General features: G+C 43.9%; 1 protein-coding gene across 5 annotated transcripts in view; it reads right to left on the bottom strand.

Moving 5' to 3' along the window:
• Nucleotides 1-20,591, bottom strand: part of ZDHHC9 (zDHHC palmitoyltransferase 9) — a 76,762-nt gene that overhangs the window by 14,102 nt on the left and 42,069 nt on the right. For 3 of the 5 annotated variants that reach the window (XM_088028650.1, XM_088028651.1, XM_088028653.1), the window contains 3 exons: nucleotides 14,936-15,237; nucleotides 4,431-4,591; nucleotides 11-169 (listed from right to left, as the gene is read on the bottom strand). In XM_088028650.1, the coding sequence (XP_087884776.1) occupies nucleotides 11-169; nucleotides 4,431-4,591; nucleotides 14,936-15,102 (487 nt within the window). In that variant the 5' untranslated portion in view covers nucleotides 15,103-15,237. Of the gene's footprint in view, nucleotides 1-10; nucleotides 170-4,430; nucleotides 4,592-14,935; nucleotides 15,238-16,424; nucleotides 16,495-16,837; nucleotides 17,014-20,591 lie in introns of those variants that run through there. The other 2 variants (XM_088028649.1, XM_088028652.1) reach the window with 2 other exon arrangements.

Genomic DNA, 20,591 nt, shown 5'->3' with positions numbered 1-20,591 from the left:
TTTTACTCACCCACACAGTTGTCACAGATGCTGCAATGGGAGGCCCGGGGAGGCCGGAAGATCTTGCAGGTATAACAGTATTTCAGCTTCACAATCTGGTTGTTGATCTGGAAATTCTTGATACGAGGAGGCGGTCGCTGGCCCTGGGGCACTGCACCATTGGTAGCTTCTGTAGATCAGTAAAGACAGTTAATATCACTACCAGCCATTATTTGAGCCCCAAAGTCTCACCACTTCTCCAAAAGCAGTGGGAGCAATCACCAGTTCCCTAGGCCCACTGTTTTCTCCAGACTAGCATTGCCTGAAGGCACTCTCAACATCACAGAGTGTCATGTCAAATTCTGCTGAATGCCATGCAATTCTTTTGTGCACATGTGAAAAGAGGTTTCTTCACGTTTTTTGGCAGATTACAAAGAAAAACATTCATAAAAGAAATAAAAATGGCTAAAAATATATAAATATATGAAATGAAAACATTCAAATTCACTAAGAATCAAAGACATAAAAATCAACAAAGATACTGTTACCTCCTACTATATTAACAAATACTAAAAAGAATAAAAATACCCAGTGTTGGCAAGGATGGGAATAAGGTATTTTTATACATTATCAGTAAGCAATAAAGCAGTGGCTCCCAAAATTTTAAAGGCATATATTTTTTGACCCTGCAATTCTATTTCTAGGACTTTAACAAAACTACAAAGAGATACACAAAAGATGTTGACACAAGGATATTTGTCACAGAGTTCCCTTTAATAGTGAAAACCTGAAAATAACCTCAGTGTCACAATAGGGGGCTGGTTAAGTAAATTATGATACATGCATAGGATGGAATATTATGCAACCATTTAAAATGATATAGACGAATGAAGACTCAGGACAACATTCACAATATATTGCACAATGAAAGTGTACACTAGAAAGCAACTAGTGTACATTCTATCTTGCAAAAATAAAATATATGCATGAAAAAAAGACTGGTAATACTTAGAATCAGAAAAATAATCATTTAAAAATAAGAATAATGCATGCTTATTGTAAAAACTTTGGAAAAAACAGAAGATATATATAAGAAAAAATAAAAATCACCGACAGTCTCTCAATTCAGGAATATCCATGCATTTTGGTGTATTTCCTTAACAGGTAAATAAATATTCGTGATTTTTAAAAATTTGAGATCACATTATAAATATAATTTTGTACCCTGTATTTTTCACTTAACACTATATGGTGAACATTTTTCCATGGTTGTTAATTTCTCTTCCAAAAATATTAATATTGGCAATATAATATTCCATCATATGCACATATCATAATTTATTTAACCATTCCATACTGTAGGGCATTTAAGTGGCCTCTGGGTTTTTACTATTTAAATGGTGTTGCATGAAAAAATTTAAAATATTACAGATAAAGCTTAAATCCCCTCTGATCACCACCCCAATCCCAATTTCCACCTCCCCTCCTCAAGAATAAATACATTTGTTGGGGCACCTGGGTGGCTCAGTCGGTTGAGCGTCCTACTCTTGGTGTCAACTCAGGTCATGATCTCAGGGTAGTGAGACTGAACCCCTAGAGTTGGGCTCCAGGCTCACCTAGAGTCTGCTTGAGATTCTCTTCCTCTCCCTCTGCCCCTCCCCCCACTCTCTTGCTCTCTCTCTCAAATAAATAAAATTTTTTAAAAAAAGAATATATACATGCATTAAAATTAATTTCTAAAACAGAAAGAAAAAAAGAAAAGCATGTTGAAGTCTGAGCAGTAATATATGAAGTTGCTGGCATTAAAATAGCTAGGCCCATATTAAAAAGAAAAAAAGGAAAAAGAAAAAAATGACGTGCTGAAAATCCTTCTACAGTAATTTGTATAACTCTGATTATTTCCTTTAACTAAACTCTAAGCAAAGTGGAATTACTGGGTCAAAGGGTATGAATCCTTAAAGCCCATATTGCTTATTGCCAAAATGCTTCCCAGACAGATTGTATCAATTTGCACGCCCATCCATCTGCAGCATATGAGAATGCCTGTCTCATTGCACCCTAGATGTGCAGGATAATTCTAAAAACAGAATAATTTTTCAATTCACTTTGATTTTAAAAATATCTGCCATATGGAACTTTTTTCCTTTTTTTGCAGAGTGGGGTGGATGCTGTGAAATCAAACAATAACAGTGTGCCACAAGTCTTAAAAGGATGGGGATAGCTATTCATTAGAGAATGATATAAGTACCAGCATGCCACCTTAATATTCCTTTGCATGGGCTTTACATGAGGGCACCTGTGAGATAGAGTTCATGGTTCATCCTCCCCATGAGGCACTATGATGCAAGGGAATCACAATGTCATCTTCTGCCCGTCCCCCAGCCCCCACGCACACAGCATACCCAGCACAGGGATGAATGTAAGTTAATAAAAACTTGCTAACATAAACATACGAATGAACACAAGAATGCATTCTCTTAATGAGAGAAACATGCTAAAAGGAGAGGTCACAATGTGACAGCTGAAGCCTGGGCTCCAGGCCCAGTGATCTGGCAAAACAGAACTAACCTTGCTAACACCTGCTGCGAGATGCAAGAGACAAGTCAAGGCACTGCCTTGACCTTCAGTTTCTCCATATGTGAATGGAAAGAGGATGATAAAAGAATAATCCAGATGGAGAAAAGATGGCACACACAACTCTCCCTCCTATCTTGCTCCTATCTCAGCTTTACCAGGTTTCCCCTGAGCTGCAGCTGCACCAACACACCCAGCCTCTGCTTTCTCCCCACTATTCCCACTCTCACCCCATCCCTAAGTAGTTCAAGCTCAGATGTGCACAAACCTATGTCCCCCTAGCACAACTAAAACAGGCTGGAACTCTTCAAAAAGAAATTTGCTGAGAAGCTAGAGAGAAATGCAGCTAAAATAAACAAAAGAAATACAAAAGTTTGGAAGCTTTCAAACCACTCTAAAAGAGTATCAAATCAACACATTGTATACTTTAAACTTATACAATGTTGTGTCAATTATATCTTGATAAAACTGGAGGAAAAAACATCAAATGGAAATGGGAGAAAATATTTCATTGATGATAGCATGCATATAAACATTAGGAATAAACTCAATATGAGAAATAGAGAAACTAGATTTTAAAACTATAAAAATTTTACTCAGGGGCGCCTGGGTGGCTCAGTCGTTAAGCGTCTGCCTTCGGCTCAGGTCATGATCCCAGAGTCCTGGGATCGAGCCCCGCATCAGGCTCCCTGCTCTGCGGGAAGCCTGCTTCTCCCTCTCCCACTACCCCTGCTTGTGTTTCCTCTCTCGCTGTGTCTTTCTCTGTCAAATAAATAAAATCTTTAAAAAAAAATTTTATTCAAGGGCACAAAATTCAATCTGAAAATAAAGACACAGTATTTTCTTGGATAGGCAGATAATATTATACAAATGTAAATTCTCTCAAAAAATATAAATGTAATATACTACCTATTATAACTTTAATGTTTGTGTGTTTTTAATTAAATAATATTAAAATAAACAAACAAACAAACACCCTGACAGTCTAAAGGTGGACTATAGATAGGTGGTCCATGGGCACAGCTTTTAGTCTTATAAGTTCTGGGCCCCTTTCTTCTAATCTATCTGGCTTGGATGCTGACTCAAGCTACTTGGGTACTGGACTTGCAAACAATTTCAGCAGGCATTGCTATGGGGTCTGAGGGGCTCCCAGTCCCCGCCAGCACTGGTATCATGGTCTTCTTTCCCAGTGTGAGCTCCTAGGATATTCCCTCCTCTAGCCCTGGGATCTTCTGCTTCAATTTGTGGAGCCACCCTGGCTCCTGGCTAGTGTAGCACTTTATCTCTGTCCCAAAGAGACCTACCCTGAGCTGAAAATTGCACTGTAATGAGCCTGTAACTGCTTCCTTTACCCTCCTTTACCTTCCTAGAATTCGCAGTGGTTCCTGGCACCATGGCTGTCTCTTCTCACCTTATGTATTGCCTTAAAGCAGGAATTCTTGGTGGGGCCCATGAATGTGCTTCAAAAGATCTATGAATCCCTGAAATTACATCTGAAATTATATGTATATGCAAACATATAAGAATATTTTTATAAAAAGAAGGCTTATAGCTTTCAAAAAAAAAAAAAGAATCAAATGAGTTCATGACCCTTCAAAAGTAAAAAAATCCCATCCTTTTGGGAACAGTGCAGCAAGACTTTGGTAACAAACCCCTCCTGAAACGCAACCCAACAAGGAAGAATGAAGCATATGGCTTTCAAATCTTGCTAAACCTGCCTCACCAAAATCATAGGGTGGTCATGATCTCAGATTCAGGATCTTACAGGGAAAAGGCTAGAAATGATTCTTAATCTCCAACTACTATTAGGATTCCATTCCCTTAGTGATTAAAGTCACCCACTGCACAGCATCTTGCCAGCTGGTTAGAACACTCACCTATCTCCATTTCTATGAAAGCTGCTTCATCTGGTAGGGCCCGAGGGATCACTCCAGGGTCACTGAAGCTGGTCCTCAACAGTGTAGCCATGGAGAAAAGGAAGAGCATGGCAGCAAACACAGGGATGGCAGGAGACAGCTGGACAGCCAGGTAGCGACATCTGAAGAAAGTGGGTGATTGAACATTTAGTTATACCTACCCTATATTGATCACAAACTGTTACCAGCATGTGGATCTGGTCTCCACAATAAAATCAGCAGTACCTTGAGGGAAGGGACCATGTTGGTTTTCTTCTCTTGAACTACCCATAACTCCTAATATGTGGTTCTGCACATAGTAGGAGCTCAACACTTATCTGATCGATGCCACCTATAACCTACAGAAGACAGTCTCAAGGGACCTCCCCATCACCAAATCCAGTTCCTCCTGTCAGCCTGTTGAGAACCACATTCCCTCTGTGCCTTGGGAAAGGCTCACACCTACTAAGGTCAGGGAGGCAACCGAGCCTGGACTTGTAAGTACCACAAGCTGTTCTCACTCTGGGAATGTCTAGAGCTTTTCATAACCACTCATCTGGCATTAGGCCTGAGCTCAAGGAGGAGGAAGAAAAGATGAGGGCCATCCGTGAAGCAGGGTCCCAGCATCAGACAGAGGGTACATCTGGCATGCTTCAAGGCCAGTGAAAAAGCTTCACGGCTGCTGACTGAATTTGCAACATCCATCCTCTTCTCTCCTCAATTAGCTCTGCTAGTAGGTACTTAGTGACCTTAGGCAAAGGAATAAGAAAATTGTATCTCCTCAGGACCTCTTCCCAACATCATGTTTGCTCCTCCTCTTTCCTCATAATTCACCTGGAAGGCCACCCCTCTTCCTCTCTGGATATCCCAACTCTATTCATCTTTCAGGTCCCAGAGACATCAATGCCATCGTTGTCATCATCACGACAATTTAATGAGTACTCAGCATATGCCAGGCACTGCACTAAGCATTATCTCATTCAAGTCTCACACTAAATCTAGAAGGTAGAGTCTATTATTCCCATTTGATAGCTGAAGACTCTGGGATTTAGAGAAGTCTTAGAGAAGTCTTGCCTCTTCTGAGAGGCCTATCCTAAGCTGCACTAATCTCTCCCTTCTCTACCACTGTCGTCCTCACTGCCAGAGCCTTGTATTGTTTCCTAGCTGGTTTTCACTATGTTGACCTCATTCTCCCCCAGCTGGACTTCAGAAGAGCAAGAACCTTGTCTTTTTGAAGTGGGAATGTTTGGGTTTGAATTCTGACTCTACCAGCTCCTCCTTGGGTGACTTAATTAACTTCAGTCTCCTTAGCTGTGAAATGAGGATAATAATATACTACATAGGGTTATTGTGTGGATCAAATGCATGAATATAAATTAAGTGCTTAGAACTGCACCTGACACATAGTAAACGTTAAGTAAATGTCAGCTCTTAACATTACCATCGTGGTTCTATATCTCCCAGAGCTTAATACAAGTATGGGAACAAAGAAGCTATCAACAAATACTTGTGGCACTCAACTGAATTTCAAACCAAATAAATAGGAATGTGTGATGAGAGTTATCACTGACCTATTTTTATTCTCTTCCTCCTGAGGCACATTTTTTCCTTCAATACAGATATCTTCTCTTGGAGGCAGACTCTAAGTGGATGAGCAAGGACCAGAGGGAGAGTGGAGAAAGTAAGCTGAGGAAAAAGGCTTACCTCATCAGCATGGGGATTAAGCAAGCTGCTGTCCACTCAGAGTGAACATTTAAACCCAGGTTGTACATTCACTGTAGTTTTGGAACAATCCATATGAGATCCTTCCCCTGCCTCCCTGTCACACACATGACTGCGGGGGGGAGGGGTGCGAACCAACTATAATATTAGGCTGAGCAGTTTGTCAGCAGAAGGTGAACATATGTAATGAACTTGCAAAATGATTTTGTGGCTTTTTGTTTGCTTGCCTGCTTGTTTGTTTTTAACAAAATCCTTGGTCATAGCCTGATTTTGTATGATTTACTTCCTTCCCCTAAAAGCTAAGGGTAGGGGGTATAATTTGAAGAACTGAAGGATCTGACCACGTACAGGGTAATTAAGGCCCTTGCATATCACTAGCTTGTGGATTACCTTCTTTTCCATGTTCCACCTTCAGTAGTACAGATAATCAAGAAGTGAATTTGGAAACAAAAGTCACCTCCGCCTATCAGGGACCCAAAGGACACAGGAGAAACATAAGACTCTGTTTCATAAGCAAGCCCAGTAAAATTACCACACTAACAGAAAATAGCCATCTTTCTAGTCACTGCCCATTTCTAAGATCACTCTTTAAAAACAAATAATTTCTCTAGGACTCAAACTGCCCTGGGTGTACAGTCTCCAATAAATAGAAAAATCAGAGCTATCTGATTGGCCACCGAAGGGATTTTAAATCATTTTATTACGGGAAAAAGATATAGAGAAAATAAAACAATCTCTCTCCCTCGTACGTACACACACACACACACACACACACACACACACACACACACAGATCAATGTTGCCCCCATGTACGAAGGACCCGAGATTAACTAAGTCTCATTCCAACACCTGCTTGTTAACCAGACAAAGGACAACTTAGATTTGAATTATGCTACGCCATCAAGGATAAAGGTCTCTGTAATCTCTACACAGACTATCTTCTGCACCTGCTAAAACAATCCACTCTGTATGTCAACAAGTACACAATAGGCTCATTGTATTGTTCTCCAGAGATGAGGCTATTGGCAGCCAGTTGTCACTAGCGAGTGGGTGTGGCTGGGAAGGCAGATGTGGGACCAGCAGGCCTTTCCACTCCAAGTAAGAGGAAACAGAGAGCCAGTAGCTAAGACTGCTGTTAACTACAGCCTATCATGTCTGTCTTTAATAGTTATGATCAAAAATACCCCCTTAGGGGGCACCTGGGTGGCTCAGCTGGTTAAGTGTCTGCCTTCGGCTCAGGTCATGATTCCCGGGTTCTGGGATGGAGCCCCACGTCCAGCTCCCTGCTCAGTGACGAGGAGACTGCTTCTTCCTTTCCCCACTGCTCCTGCTCTCTCTCTCAAATAATTTAATAAAATCTTTTTTAAAAATACCCCCTTAAGTTAATCCCATAATTGCAGCAGGCTAGAGATCTGTCTCTGACAGGAATAGGGTATGTGAAAATTTGGTGGCAATTCCCAGTATCAATCTGAAAAGTCAGGAGTATCCTAAATCACTAATTCATCTTACTCGAGGACTGGATCTGTCATCCATGAATATAAGCTGTTTTTGAAATCCCCTAGTATTTTCCATTTATATTACTTCTTGGAATAATGATATCCATACACTTCTTGAAACAGAACTCTCTTTTGTCTTCAGAGTACCAAGAGACTTTCCCCCTTCCAAAGGATTTAGAAGTCGCTTTTCTCCCTTGTGAATTTTATAAATGCAACCATGTCCCCACTATCTTCCTTTACGCCACCTGAAGGAATATTATTTTAAGCCACCTTCTACCAACTTCTTGATTGGCCTCAGGCTTCCATAGCTGGGCTACATGACTGGACTTCCACATGTCCCATGGGCCACATGGTGGTACTGTCTAGCAGTAACCAGCAGTGCCAGGCTGGGCTGGTGTGTCATGTCCCATCCCCCATTCCTAGCACGCTAGTTCATTGGAGGGACAATGATAATGACACAGACTCCAACTGACATGAAAAAACTCAAAAGAGATTCATGAGTGGATTTGGTAAGAAACCAGACAGATTCCATAGCAGAGCTCTGCCTCACAGACTGAGAGCATGGATTGGTGTTCTAAACAATACTCTACCTCTAAGTCTCCCTAATAGCTCAGTGCAATCAATCAGCCAACAAGTATTTATGGGTCTAACAAATGAAGAACAAGAGAAAATAGGATTTAATTTTGTTGGGAAAAACATAACTAACATATGAAACAGCTAAATAATAAGATAAGACCAATAACCAAGTGTTAGGATGGTGATTCAGACTCTAAGGACTGTAAGTGGTCAGAGAAGAGCTCTCTTGGGAAGTTGGTGGCTGCTTAAAACCACTCCCATAGCAGCTGTTAAGGGTGCCTTTAAGGAAAAGCTGTGCTTGGAACAGCAGAAACGGCCCAAGGTTAGAGTCCCATGATGGCCCTTGTCTCACATAATAGTAATAAGCCTTTGCTATAAGTCCTCACTGATATGGACGGTTGTCTGTTCTCTTACACACTACCTACTTCTAAAGCATAGTAAACATGTAGAATCACCTATAAGACTGGCTCGAGGGTCTTCTGATGACATTCAAGAGTCTGCTGACAGGGAAAAAGTTTCCTTGGACACTAAAAACATAATTTAAAATCAGCCTCTAGATTGACTGCTATGTGAAGGTCAGAGGAAGATACATAAGGCTGTTTTGCTCCAGTAGCAATGGGGAAAATTAACCAAACAGGGACATCTTCAATTCTGAGGCAATGAGCCATCTTCTCACCGAGGAGGGCCAAAATCCCTAGCCAGGCAAACCTGCTAAGTAGTTGCTAAATCGCAGTGATAATAGCAAATTTCACATTTCGATTATAACAAAAATAACAAATTTCAAATATAACAAATAACAAATTTCAAATATAATATACTCCTGCTCAAAAACTTAGAACAATTCCCTGCTCCTTATTGTATTAATCCCCAAACCCCACAAGCCAGTATTCCAAGGCCCTCCATTAACTGGCTTTATCTAATCATCATAAGGTTCTTACCTTCTCATTGCACCATTCCAGAAATATCCCCCTAATTACTCTGAATTTACTAGCTTCTTGCTACTGCAAAAGGCATAAGGTACCTCCTTTGTTCTTAAACACAGTACCAGCTCGGGTGTCTCTGAGGAAGAAGATTTAGGAGGTCTTTTCTTTCCCTCAATAAACATCTCAACTGATATCAGCATGCTGGGGGAAATCCCTGTTCTTTGTGCTCACTTTTCCCAAAATAGAAGATCACTATACTCAATTCAGACTCATTCTCAAAAGATGGGAGGGGCGCCTACTGGCGCAGTGAGTTAGGCGTCCAACTCTTGGTTTCAACTCAGGTCACGATCTCAGGTTCCTGGGATGGAGCCCTGCATCAGGCTCTGCACTCAGCAGGGAGTCCGCTTGAGATTCTCTCTCCCTCTGCCCCTCCCGCTCATTCTCCTCATTGTCTCTCTCTCTCTCTCTCAAATAAATAAATATATTAAAAAAAGATGGGAGATGCATTCAGTAGAGATTTGACAGTGTGAAACTCATCACCACAAAAGGTAGTAGAGGCTGAAAATATACAAATAAATTCTGAATGACAGAACTGCAAAGAAAGGAAAGCATACTGTTCAGGAGACCCAACCCAACCCTTCTCCAGGGAATATGCTTTATCAGGAAGTTGAACTTAGCCTTGTACCTTAACAGATTGATATCAGAGAGGCAACTATGACTTTCTAAAACTGCCATTTGGTTGACCAAGTCTTAGACAGAATCTTGGGCTAGGTAAAGCACAAGACAGAACCTCCATAGAAAAATTTTCCAGAGAATGTTCTCTTGGTTAGAGATCATGATAAAGCCACTTTTTCCTCTTCCCAATCTCATGTAAGTAACTTCAGGAACCTGGACCTTGGAACTATAGACACAAATATTCTGCTATGTCAGTTTGGCTTTGGTCTACGTAGCTCTGTGTTTCCTCAACGTGGTAACTTTGTGTTGTCATATTGCCTTTTCTCTTCCATCTCTCTGCAGGGACATGATGCCCCTCTCATCAGGATCACCCACATGGTAATGAGGTAGGGAGAACACATTGCTTAATTTTTCTCCAAGCCATCCTCATTCGGGCAGCAGGGACTATGAGTAGCCACAGAGGTGATGATCCCCCCTAACCCACAAAACTTCCTTTCTAGGTTCACGCTAAAGATGGGCTTCTCTTTTCTTGCAAGACTACCAGAATGCTATGCCAGAATGCTATTAGTTTTCTACAAAGACACCTTCATTTCCTAGGAGCATGAGCTGGGGAGGTCCAAATAACCTAGATGCCACTAGGTAACACAATCACTAGCTAGGAAGAACCCAGAATATGCTAGTCTAGCATTTGGCACCATGCACGCTTTAGTAATTCTGAATGTCTTCAGGATTCCATAGTCAAAAGATAACAATGAGATGAAAGGTAGTGTCATACAGAGGCATTGGCTGGCTGACTGATCTTGATAAAGGGACCTCTCTTCTGTGGGCCTGGCTTCCTTACCTGCAAAAGGATAGCGATAGTCTCCTTCCAGTTCTACCATTCTATGATTCTGTGAGTCAAGACTGTTACATTTCAAGTGTATCCAGAATGTATTAACTCAGTCACATTTATTGACCACCTACTCTATATAAGGTCTGGTGGAAGGCACCGTGGGGGGCTATACAGACATAGGAGATAGTCCCTGACATTGAAAGAGCTCAAAGTGTAATAATCATAGAATTTAGAAATCTAAGAAATGTCATATGATGATGTGTTAAATGAGCAGTATGTACAATTAGTCCTACAAATGCAGAAATTACTGGAAAGGTTTCATGAAGGAAGACTCAAGAAGGGACTTGAAAGAGAGGTAGAATTTGGATAGGCTAGAAGTGGGTCAATTATGAAGCAGCACTATAAAGCTTTTTTCAGTTCATCCAATTCAATGACTCCTCTACACATCAAAAGCACCTGCAAGAGTCAGTCCAACAGGGTTCGATAGTGCCCTGATATAATTTCCTCTACATACAGCACAATGAGGCATAAGTGCTGATCGTAGAAGCAAACTGCTTCTACTTCAGGGGTCAAGAGTCACACAGTCATTCTTGCCACAAGAGAAGTCTGGGTACCTTGACCCCACCTGTAATCTGGTCATAAAGTAAAAGACACAGCTAGGAAGCCAATTCCAGAAGACAGCACACTTGGTCCTTCCTTCAAGCTTTATCAGGAAGTTGAATTTAACTAAACACCACAACAGTCTTTGAGTAGCTGGACACCTCACAGTTGTCAGTGCCATTCCACTATAATGTCCTGACATCACCGGCCAAGCTGGTGGCTACTTGTTCACATAAGCTGGACAGGTTTTGGGCAGAAAAGATGGAGAATGGTTCATGTGGTCAAAGCTGAAACTGGCATATCCACTCACATTTCCTAAATATCTCACCCTAAAAATAAATTAGGAAATCCTTTTTTTAAGCACTGCACAATTTTCACTCTGCTTTTAAAGTCAATACATTTACCATAGTTACAGTTATATTTAAATATGAAATATATTTAAATACAGCTACCTACTGGTAATCCAACCGTTCCTTTTCAGTGTGTATATTTTAATCTTCCAGACAAACACAACAGTTACACAGAATTTCAGACTCTCAGACTTGCAGGAGGCTTAGTGATAATCTAGCCCAATCTCCCATCCCAGGCAGGAATCTACTTTGTGACAGCAGCCCTGAGAGATGGCCACCGAGTATCTTTGGAAACACTTCTAACAATACAGAGCTAACTAGCTCCTAGCTGGACAACCTTCTTTCATTTTATATATTCAACCTATACTGTCTGTCCACTGAAAATTACAGGTCCCTCCTTTGAGAGGTCTAAACGTGTAAAGGCAAAATCCCAAAATAAAAAGATATCCACTGGCACTACTAATACTGCATGTTTTTCATCAAGGGGTGCCCACATGCCTGACCAGATTTCTCAAGCCATCTGGTCGACCCAGGGCTGTGCCATGGGCAGCTATAAATCAACTCGCACTTGTTCCTAAGCACCTGCTGCAGGCAAGACCCTATTACAAAAATGCAGGTCCAGATGTGCAGCAAGATCTAGACTTCCCTAAGGCAAAAATGCAGCGTCCAGAGGATGTGAAATGGACACTCCTTGACAATTTGAGGATGAAAATAGACAGCCCTTTGTCACTGGTGGTTCAGATGCCCTCACCTGCCTGAAGGCAGGGGACTAGATCAGCTGATTTCCTGAGGTCTCCCTAAATTCTAATGCTAACAAAGGGGCCCATATTCTGCCCCCCAAATCCTATCCCCCACTGTGTGGCTGGTAGTGAATTATATACTCCAAAGGAAAAGGTCGACCAGAAAGAGATTTCATGCCTCAGAGGTATGCTAGTGTCCTTTGTACAGCCTGTCATTAGCTAGGCATAAAGCAGCCACCACCTAGAGTGTCTGTGTGTCTGTACACACACGAACACACACACACACACACAAGCACACAAACACGTGCACATGTGCACAGATTCCACCACTCTCAGTAAAAAGGATTCATCACCAGGGTCCTCTCCCCTTTGGTCAGCTTTATGCTTTCCCATTCCACTCCTTCACTCACACGTTAACTTCTTTCTCCCTTCTCCTCTCCCTTCTCCCTCCCCCAGCCCTACCCTCAAACATATTTACTCTATCTGGGTGGCTCAGTTGGTTAAACGTTGGACTCTTGATTTCAGCTCAGGTCATGATCTCAGGGTTGTGGGATGGAGCCCTGCATTGGGCTCTGCGCTCAGCCCAGAGTCTGCTTGTCCCTCTCCCTCTGCTCCTGGCTTGTTCTCTCTCTCTCTCTCAAATAAATAAATAAATAAAATCTTTAAAAAAATATTTACTCTATCACACAGATAGCTGGAACTCAAGGCAGTTCACAGACAACCTTACCCTTCATATCTGAGGGCAAAGCACAAAAAATAACTTGGGGAAAAAAGTCATCTTGGTAGAAAACTCAACCTGCCTCCGTCAAACAGTAACTTGGCTAATTATAAGCTTCATCCCACAGGCAGTTTTGTTCAGAGGCTTCTGGGGCCTAAGTGGGACAGATCCAAATCAGACTCCGTCTGGCTCCCAGATACAAAAAGGGCCAAACGCCAATAGCTCCAAATTTCAAGTTCCCCTGGACCAGAGGTTTCCCGGGCCCAAAATTACCAGCTCACTCAGGGCCTGAAAACAAATCTCATCTCTGTTTCAAATGGCTCCAACCACAAAAATTTAACTCTAAGATGGAAGGGTGTGGTGGTAGAAAGAGCTAGTGATTCAGCAGGCGGAGGATGGAAAGAGAGGGAGAATGATAGAAAGCAGAGTTCAGCTCTGCACTTCCAAACAGCAGCAAGGCAGGAATAAAGAGAAAAAAAAAAACCAACTTGGAGAGAAGGGTGAGAGGGGAAACATTTTGTTTTAATGTTACACATACGCCTGCCTGACCGCACATGCTCACTTGTACCACACACAAGTACACACATAACACGCTCCACCATAAACCTCAGACTGGAAAGCAGCTAAGAAGCCATCACCAATCTGACTTTGCCAAATACTTCACAAAGTCAGCAGCAACAGCAGCAGCAAAAGTGCCTTTGACAAAGAGCCTCTCTGACCTTCCTTTCCTAGCCCTGTTATAAACTGCCCCCTCCTCCCCCTGCCGTTATTCAAGCCAGCTTCAACCATCAAAAAGTCTGGCAAAACAGCCTGAAAAATCACTCTTGATGCACTGGGAAAGCCTGGAGCCCTTACAAAAGAAGGGCAAAAATGAGCTCCAAGAGACCAGAGCTCATTTTAATTACCCACAGAGGCTGGCCGAGGAGCCCCCTCCTCCCTCCCATGGCCACGCCCCAGTATGGGAGCTCCACTTCCAGGTCATTCTAGTATATGAACTATAGCAGGCTCATATCAGGTGTGGCTCCCAGTCTACACACACACCTCTTGGCTCCTCAGAGCCCTCCTCATAATAATCCTAAACCAATTAGCATTGCTCCCATCCCTAGAGTATATAGTATTCTCAGCACACCCAGTAGTCATGCCATAGTACCCTAGAATCCAACTGGCCACCTCCCTAGAGCAGTGACCTATACAGGATTCAAACAGTGGCTCTAGTACTAGCTATTACATTGCAGAAAAAAATAACTCCAAGGCTGGTATCAGGCACACACAGAATACAGAATTGTTTATGTTGAGTGATCCTGAGTGAAACTCACATTTAATAAGCACATATGTACCACACATGCGGCTAGTTTGTGGCACAGTTGAGGCTGGAACTGATCTGCAGGTCCCCAATTCAGATGGCTTTTCAATTTAATAGCTGGCAGAGAGCTGAGCCCTAAGGAAATAGGACCCAGAATAACAGAATAGGTGAGTTTTGTGGTATCGAGTTATGACCATGAGGGCTGCCCTAGGCCCAAAAGTGGGGGGGGGGAGAGGGAGTCTGTCACTAAGCAACTAAGGAGACCACTGAAAAAGAGAGGTGAATAACAAAGACAAATTCCTTTATTTCCCAAGTGTGCCAAGGGTAACGCCAAATCAGTGCTATAAAATTGGGGTCAAAGGTCTTGGCCTTTTTAGGAAGCAGGTACTCTGCTATAAGCACCAAGAAATGAATTCGGTTGGCATGATCTAAGGACATTGCTCAAGAGGACAGTGCCATCCAAGGACCCTCCACAAACTTCCCAGAAAGACGGTTCTTCCTCTAGACCCAAAGTAACCATAATCAGGTAACTCTACTCAATGGAAACTCACTCGAAGGCGAAGAAGAGTGTACATGTCCCCAGGATGAGGAAGAGGGTCAAATAGAAGATGCCCTTTTGCCGGGCCATCATGACTCGCCCATCACAGCAGAAGGTGTTCCTGCCTGGGAGTTTCTCCCATTTCCGTGTCACCTTCTTTCTCACCACCATCACAGACATGATTGGAATTCCTGGTCCAAAATGAGCTTTGTGATTACAAGAGGGAAGAAACAGAAGCTGAGCCCAGCTTTGAAATCACGATGCCTGCTATTGCTGCCGCGGGGTCAAACATCATCAAAAGTCCAATTTCTAGCCCTAAGAAAAAGCACAAAAGGAAAAAAAAAAATGAGGCAGGAACAAGAAAATGCAGTTCAATCCTCCTTTCCCAGAGGTGGAAAGATGAGCACTGCCTGAAGGGGTAAGGGTAGGGAAGCAGGAAAAGTTTATTTCCAATCTGTGTTTGTCCCCTAAAAGGAGAAAAGGTTAAAGGTTCTCAAAAAAAAGAAGGGAGCTAGCATATCTTCTTAAATAAATCCCTATGCTTCCAATATAATACTGTTCATTTGATCATCATAGAACCTTGGAACTAGAAGGAATTTTATGGGTGATAACCCCAATTACTTTGTTTTGGAAATGAGTAAAGTTAAGACCAAAGAAAGGAAATAACTTGTCCAGGGTCACACAGCTGCAAAGCTAAGCCAAGAAAACACATCTGCTGACTTCCAGTCCAGGGCACTTTCCACTATACCACTCTGTTCTATAATCATCAGTAAGAGGACTCTAAAAACAATAGTAGAGTTTCTGTCCTTAAGGAGCCATTCCCTCCCCTCCTCCATTTCACCTTCTTTCTTCAATTAGCCACTCAAATATGAATCACACCCGGGAACAAGTCACCCTCTGGCAGGGCTAGGAGGTTCTGGACACTCTGTACACATACCCAGGTTGTATTTACTCAAAACAGATTTCCCCTAATCAAACCCTCTCTAACTTCCTGAGTTCGGGAAATGAACCAATCTTGCCAGTCTAGCCTAACATTTGTGGGAATCTTAATGAAACCACATCACAGATCTGTAGGTGAAAGGCTGACTTAAGCAGGAGAGGTTCTGGAATGGCTGGGAGTGGGGGTGGGTGGACATGGCAGCAGCTAAGAAAAGTCATAAAGGTGCTTGCTTTCTGGGACACTTCATAACTGCCATCTCTACTTGGCATCCTGAACCCCCAAGCCCAGCCTTTCTCAACCACTGCCACCCTTCTCCTCTCAGGTGTGGTGCTGTGGCCTCTGTTTACTGACACCACATGCCCCACGCTGGCAAGAATGAGGTGGAAGCCTGAAGCCCGCCTGACTGATGAGAAACAACCAACCCGAAATCATTCCGGGCTGGAGAGGCCAAGGGTCCAAATAGCAACCAGGAGATGAGCAGGGAAATGAGAAAGCAAGAAGGCTTGGCCAAAGGGAGGGAGCACCGGAGGTGCAGAGAACACTTCCTTTGTGTAAAACTAACCTGGAAAATAATCTCCTCCAGATAAACCGGCCCAACGGGAGAAGAGAGACCAGGAAGGGGAGACGGGGCCCTGAGAGAACAAAGATCAAAATCCGTCGAGAGCCAGTGACCGGCCCACCAGCCGGGGACCGGAGGCCCGAGTCCCGGGCGGGCGGCGGGCGCGGCCTCGGGAGGCCAGCCCTGCCTCCGCCACGCAGCCGACCACCGCCCCAGGCAGGTTGGGACGCGCGCCACCTCCACACGCTCGTACACACTCACACACGCCCCGCCACGTGTAGTCACCCGCGGCCAGGGGCTCGGCGGCAGCCCGGCTGAGGGCAGTTGCCTATGTCCGCGCGGCCGGGCGCAGCGGAGGGGTTGGCAGCCCACCATGCGGCCGAGCCCAGGAGACCCCAACCCCCACCCCTCGTTACCTGAACCCGGGAGACCGAACTCGGCCGGGAACTGAGGGCAGGAAGTGCACCGTCCCAGGGGACCGCGTCAGCTGCCAGAGGTGGCAGCGACTTCTCCCCAGCCCGGAGGCTGCCTCCTCCTGACAAGGGGCCCCAATGGTCGGGCCCCTAAACCAGCTGTGGCAACCGCCCACCGCTGGCCGAATGGAACGCTCCTCACGTCACCAGGTCGTTCCAGTAGTTGCTCGCCCGCCATTGGCTGCTCGGCCTCGGCGCCTCCGCCCCTGCCTCCCCTGCCCCGAACTACCATTGGCTACCCCAAACGCCACTCGACGCTGCCTCCGCCCCACTCCCCCACCCATCCCCCGGCTTCGTGCCCACCTGCCAAGCCGCTGCCAGCCTCCCTTTGGGGTCCGAGCGCCACTGTGGGAAGTGTTGCTTTCTACTGATACAGTTATGCAGAGACGGAGGTGAAGGGTAACGCTGATGGGACAAGGAGGGCTACCAGCCTCCCCTCACACACAGGGTGAGACGCTGAAGCAACACTGACTCACAAATCCGGGTGCTCACCCCATATTAGGTCCGCCCTGGGCCTCTTCGGCCCTACGTGCATGAAATCAACCGCGACTCCGGATTTTACTCTTTATCAGCATAAAAACAAGCCCTCTGCCTCCCAAGTCCCATTCAGTAGTTAGGGACCTCACCTCTGTCCCAGTCACCCTGGCCTGCATCTCTAAGGCTTCTGGAACAAAACAAACAAACATAAAAAGAAACTTGAAAGGGATAGCTGTCCCCAGGAATGTAGAATCATTTTGCAGTACCGAAAACAAGTAATTGACTGTGATGAAGTTAGAGAAACTCTACTGACAGGACTTAAATTCTTCCAGGTAGGTAATGAAGTAGGATTGCCAAGAAGGTTGTAAATTACTGTTCGCTTTGGAGAGCTTATGATAATTGGAGGGGGGGCGGGGATCCAAGGCAGAATCCCCACCCACCAACCACACTGATTCTTTCCTTCTGCCTCCCCCCTCTGCAGCTACTGCTACAATGAGCCACTGCTACTGATCCAGAGTGAGCCGCATCCTTTAGAAGAAGTTCGAGATTGGAGTGGGAAAAACAGTTGAGGACCAGGGCATGAATATTATACAGCGGACTTTAAAAGACATTAGGTCTGTTTCCACTAGTATCACTCTTGCCTTCCAAATATAAGGGGAAATATGAGAAAGGGCTGAAGGTGGCCTCTCCTTACCCGTCACACTGTTGGGGACAGTGCCTAGGTTGCTAGCCATTTTCCTGAGTTTGAATCAAGTTTCTCTAGGGTGAGAGTATTTGCAATTAATACAGAGGAGACTGCCAAAGCTCTTCCCAAGGCAGTTCTTGTGTGTGTTAGTTGAAAGACCACGTACATGGTCAGGAACTATTTCTCCTTTACAGTATTTGGGTCCCATGTGATATGAAAAAAAAAGCTATTTAATGATAATTACCTTTGACACTTTCCTGGCACCACCCTTCAATCAAAAATTTAAAAGGATTAAAAAAATCACTAGGTAATTCTCTTATGAGAGAGATGTGTTATAATTAATTTGTAGGGTAAAGTATGTCTTTATAAAGCTTCTATTGTTCCTTAGCACTCATGCTGATTATAATCATTGCTTTATTCCCTATAAACTGTATGATCGGTATCATTGTCTCCAATTCTCCCCCTTTGAATCCTGGTGGGTGCTGGTATTGCGCACACTTGGTATGGAAGGGAGAGGAACTTCCCTCAGCCCCATCAGACCCCTGGATTCTCAATCCTGTGTACACTGGATGCCCTTAGGAATAGCATGTTTACCCTAGCTGCCATCCCCCTGACTGTGGAGCAGTCACAAATAAATCTCTGCAGCTTCCAAACATGCTTTGTCCATATCTCAGGCACAGGTGAAGCCCAGGGAGTCCTGGAATCAATGTGTCACAGCAACACATTCCTGGGCTCTGCCCCTCCCTGCTCTGGGTCACATCCCTCTGGGATTAAGTGGCTATGTAGGTCAGGCTTGTTTTATTACTATCTGTTATTACTAGGGTTTACCACTAAAAGAAACATAAGTAAGGTCTATATGGACAAACATTCTATAGCAGTTCCTTCTCTATAGTTACATCATTTCACATAATCCTGAAAGTCTTAATGCACACACACAACTAAATTGTGACTATAAAATGAGATTGTTTCTTTTTTCTCTTCTCTTTCCTTCTCCTCTCAACAAACCTCCCAGACTTTACGTATCCATATGAGCTTTGGTTCCCTTGAAGGGGAGTTAACAGTCACAAGATGAGCACTAGAAAAACCACTGCAATCGGCTTCCATTGTGTGGTATACATTTTGGTGTGCCTGTTTAAAGATATCTGTCTCCATATTTATGGCTCTGGTGTGAGTGTGTGTGTGTGGATGTGTCGGTATAAAATGTGGGCCTGAGGGCTTCCAGTGGGCTGCAGCTTGCCTGTTAGTGTTGCTCCAGGTATTTCTTCTGCAAACACCCAAAGACCCATTTAGTACTGCATGCAAGAGACCCCCAAAATCAGCCCCCATCCTGCATTCCAGCTCATGATGACCCTTTTCTTTTGCTCTTTTTTCTCAAGTTTCAACCCTCCTATGTCCCCTTGCCCTCCCCCCACACACATGTCCCTTCCCACACCACCTACCTGACCTGCACTCCTCTCCCAACTCTCTGGCCATAAATAAATACTTATTCGTATAATGAATTGATGAGCAAAGGAAAGAACCATGGGACACCCTGCCCACACATAACCAACTAGTTCTTAGGCAGCAACTACTTCCCTGAGGTCTGGGCTGCTATGACTGACATAGAAGAGACAGAGTGGTGTGTATAGCAGAAGGCACAAAAGTTTTATGGCCAAATAGACCTGGATTCAAATCCTGGCTCTCAGTAGCTTATATAAACTTCTGTAAAACAGAGCTAATACCTACTTCATAGAGTTATAAGGGAGATTAGAGATAATGTGCAGGAAATGTCTGGCATATAGGAGAAACACAATCAATGCTATATGTTATGATGAATGTCTATATGTAACAAACCTGGCCTACCTCCCTCCTTTATCTATGCTACTGACTAGGGGTAGAAAGGTAAGAAGGAAACCCATTCTTCACTTTGTTGAACCTGTGTCATCCATGTGCCCCCATGTTTTCAGAGCCTCTAAATTTGTCCCTGAAGTTAATCCTTATCTGCCTGACCTCTTGGTTTCCCAATCCCAGGCACCCCACTCCCTGATGAGGAAAAGCTTGGGCAGTAATCTTGCTCTAGACAAATGGCTGATCTCTAGCACCATCGTCTCAAGTGAATCCCCAACACTGCTGCCATGTATCCATTTCAACAGGAGAGAGATCAATGTAATCTCTTTCATTATACACCTCCCGTATTCACAGCACTGTGCTGGGATTGTTGGCTCCTGTCAGAGACTGAAAAACACCTTTAAGATGCCACTGTGCAAAAGCTAAACATACAGAAAGCCCAATATAAAATGCCTGGGGTGGCAGGGAAGGTGATATTACAATGCAACTGAACTCAAACCTAGCCTCTGTTTCTACCTCTGATATCTGTCTGCTCCTGCTGGTTCTCAATTTTGTTTCATCTCTAGACTGTGGATTTCTGACTCCAGCCTGAATGGTTTTAGGTGCTGGGCTTGAACCCTCAACACTAGCCCTAAGACTACTCTCTCACCAATAAAGACAACTTATTAAGAACCTCCTGAGCCAGGGATTAATTTAGGTGCTTTATGT

This window comes from Eumetopias jubatus, unplaced genomic scaffold, assembly GCF_037043125.1.
Source record: "Eumetopias jubatus isolate StellerSeaLion01/CBP00866 unplaced genomic scaffold, mEumJub1_p1.0 scaffold_11, whole genome shotgun sequence".
NCBI lineage: Eukaryota > Metazoa > Chordata > Mammalia > Carnivora > Otariidae > Eumetopias > Eumetopias jubatus.
The sequence above is the reverse complement of the archived record's forward strand: the minus strand, read 5'-3'. Positions and strand labels throughout refer to the sequence as shown.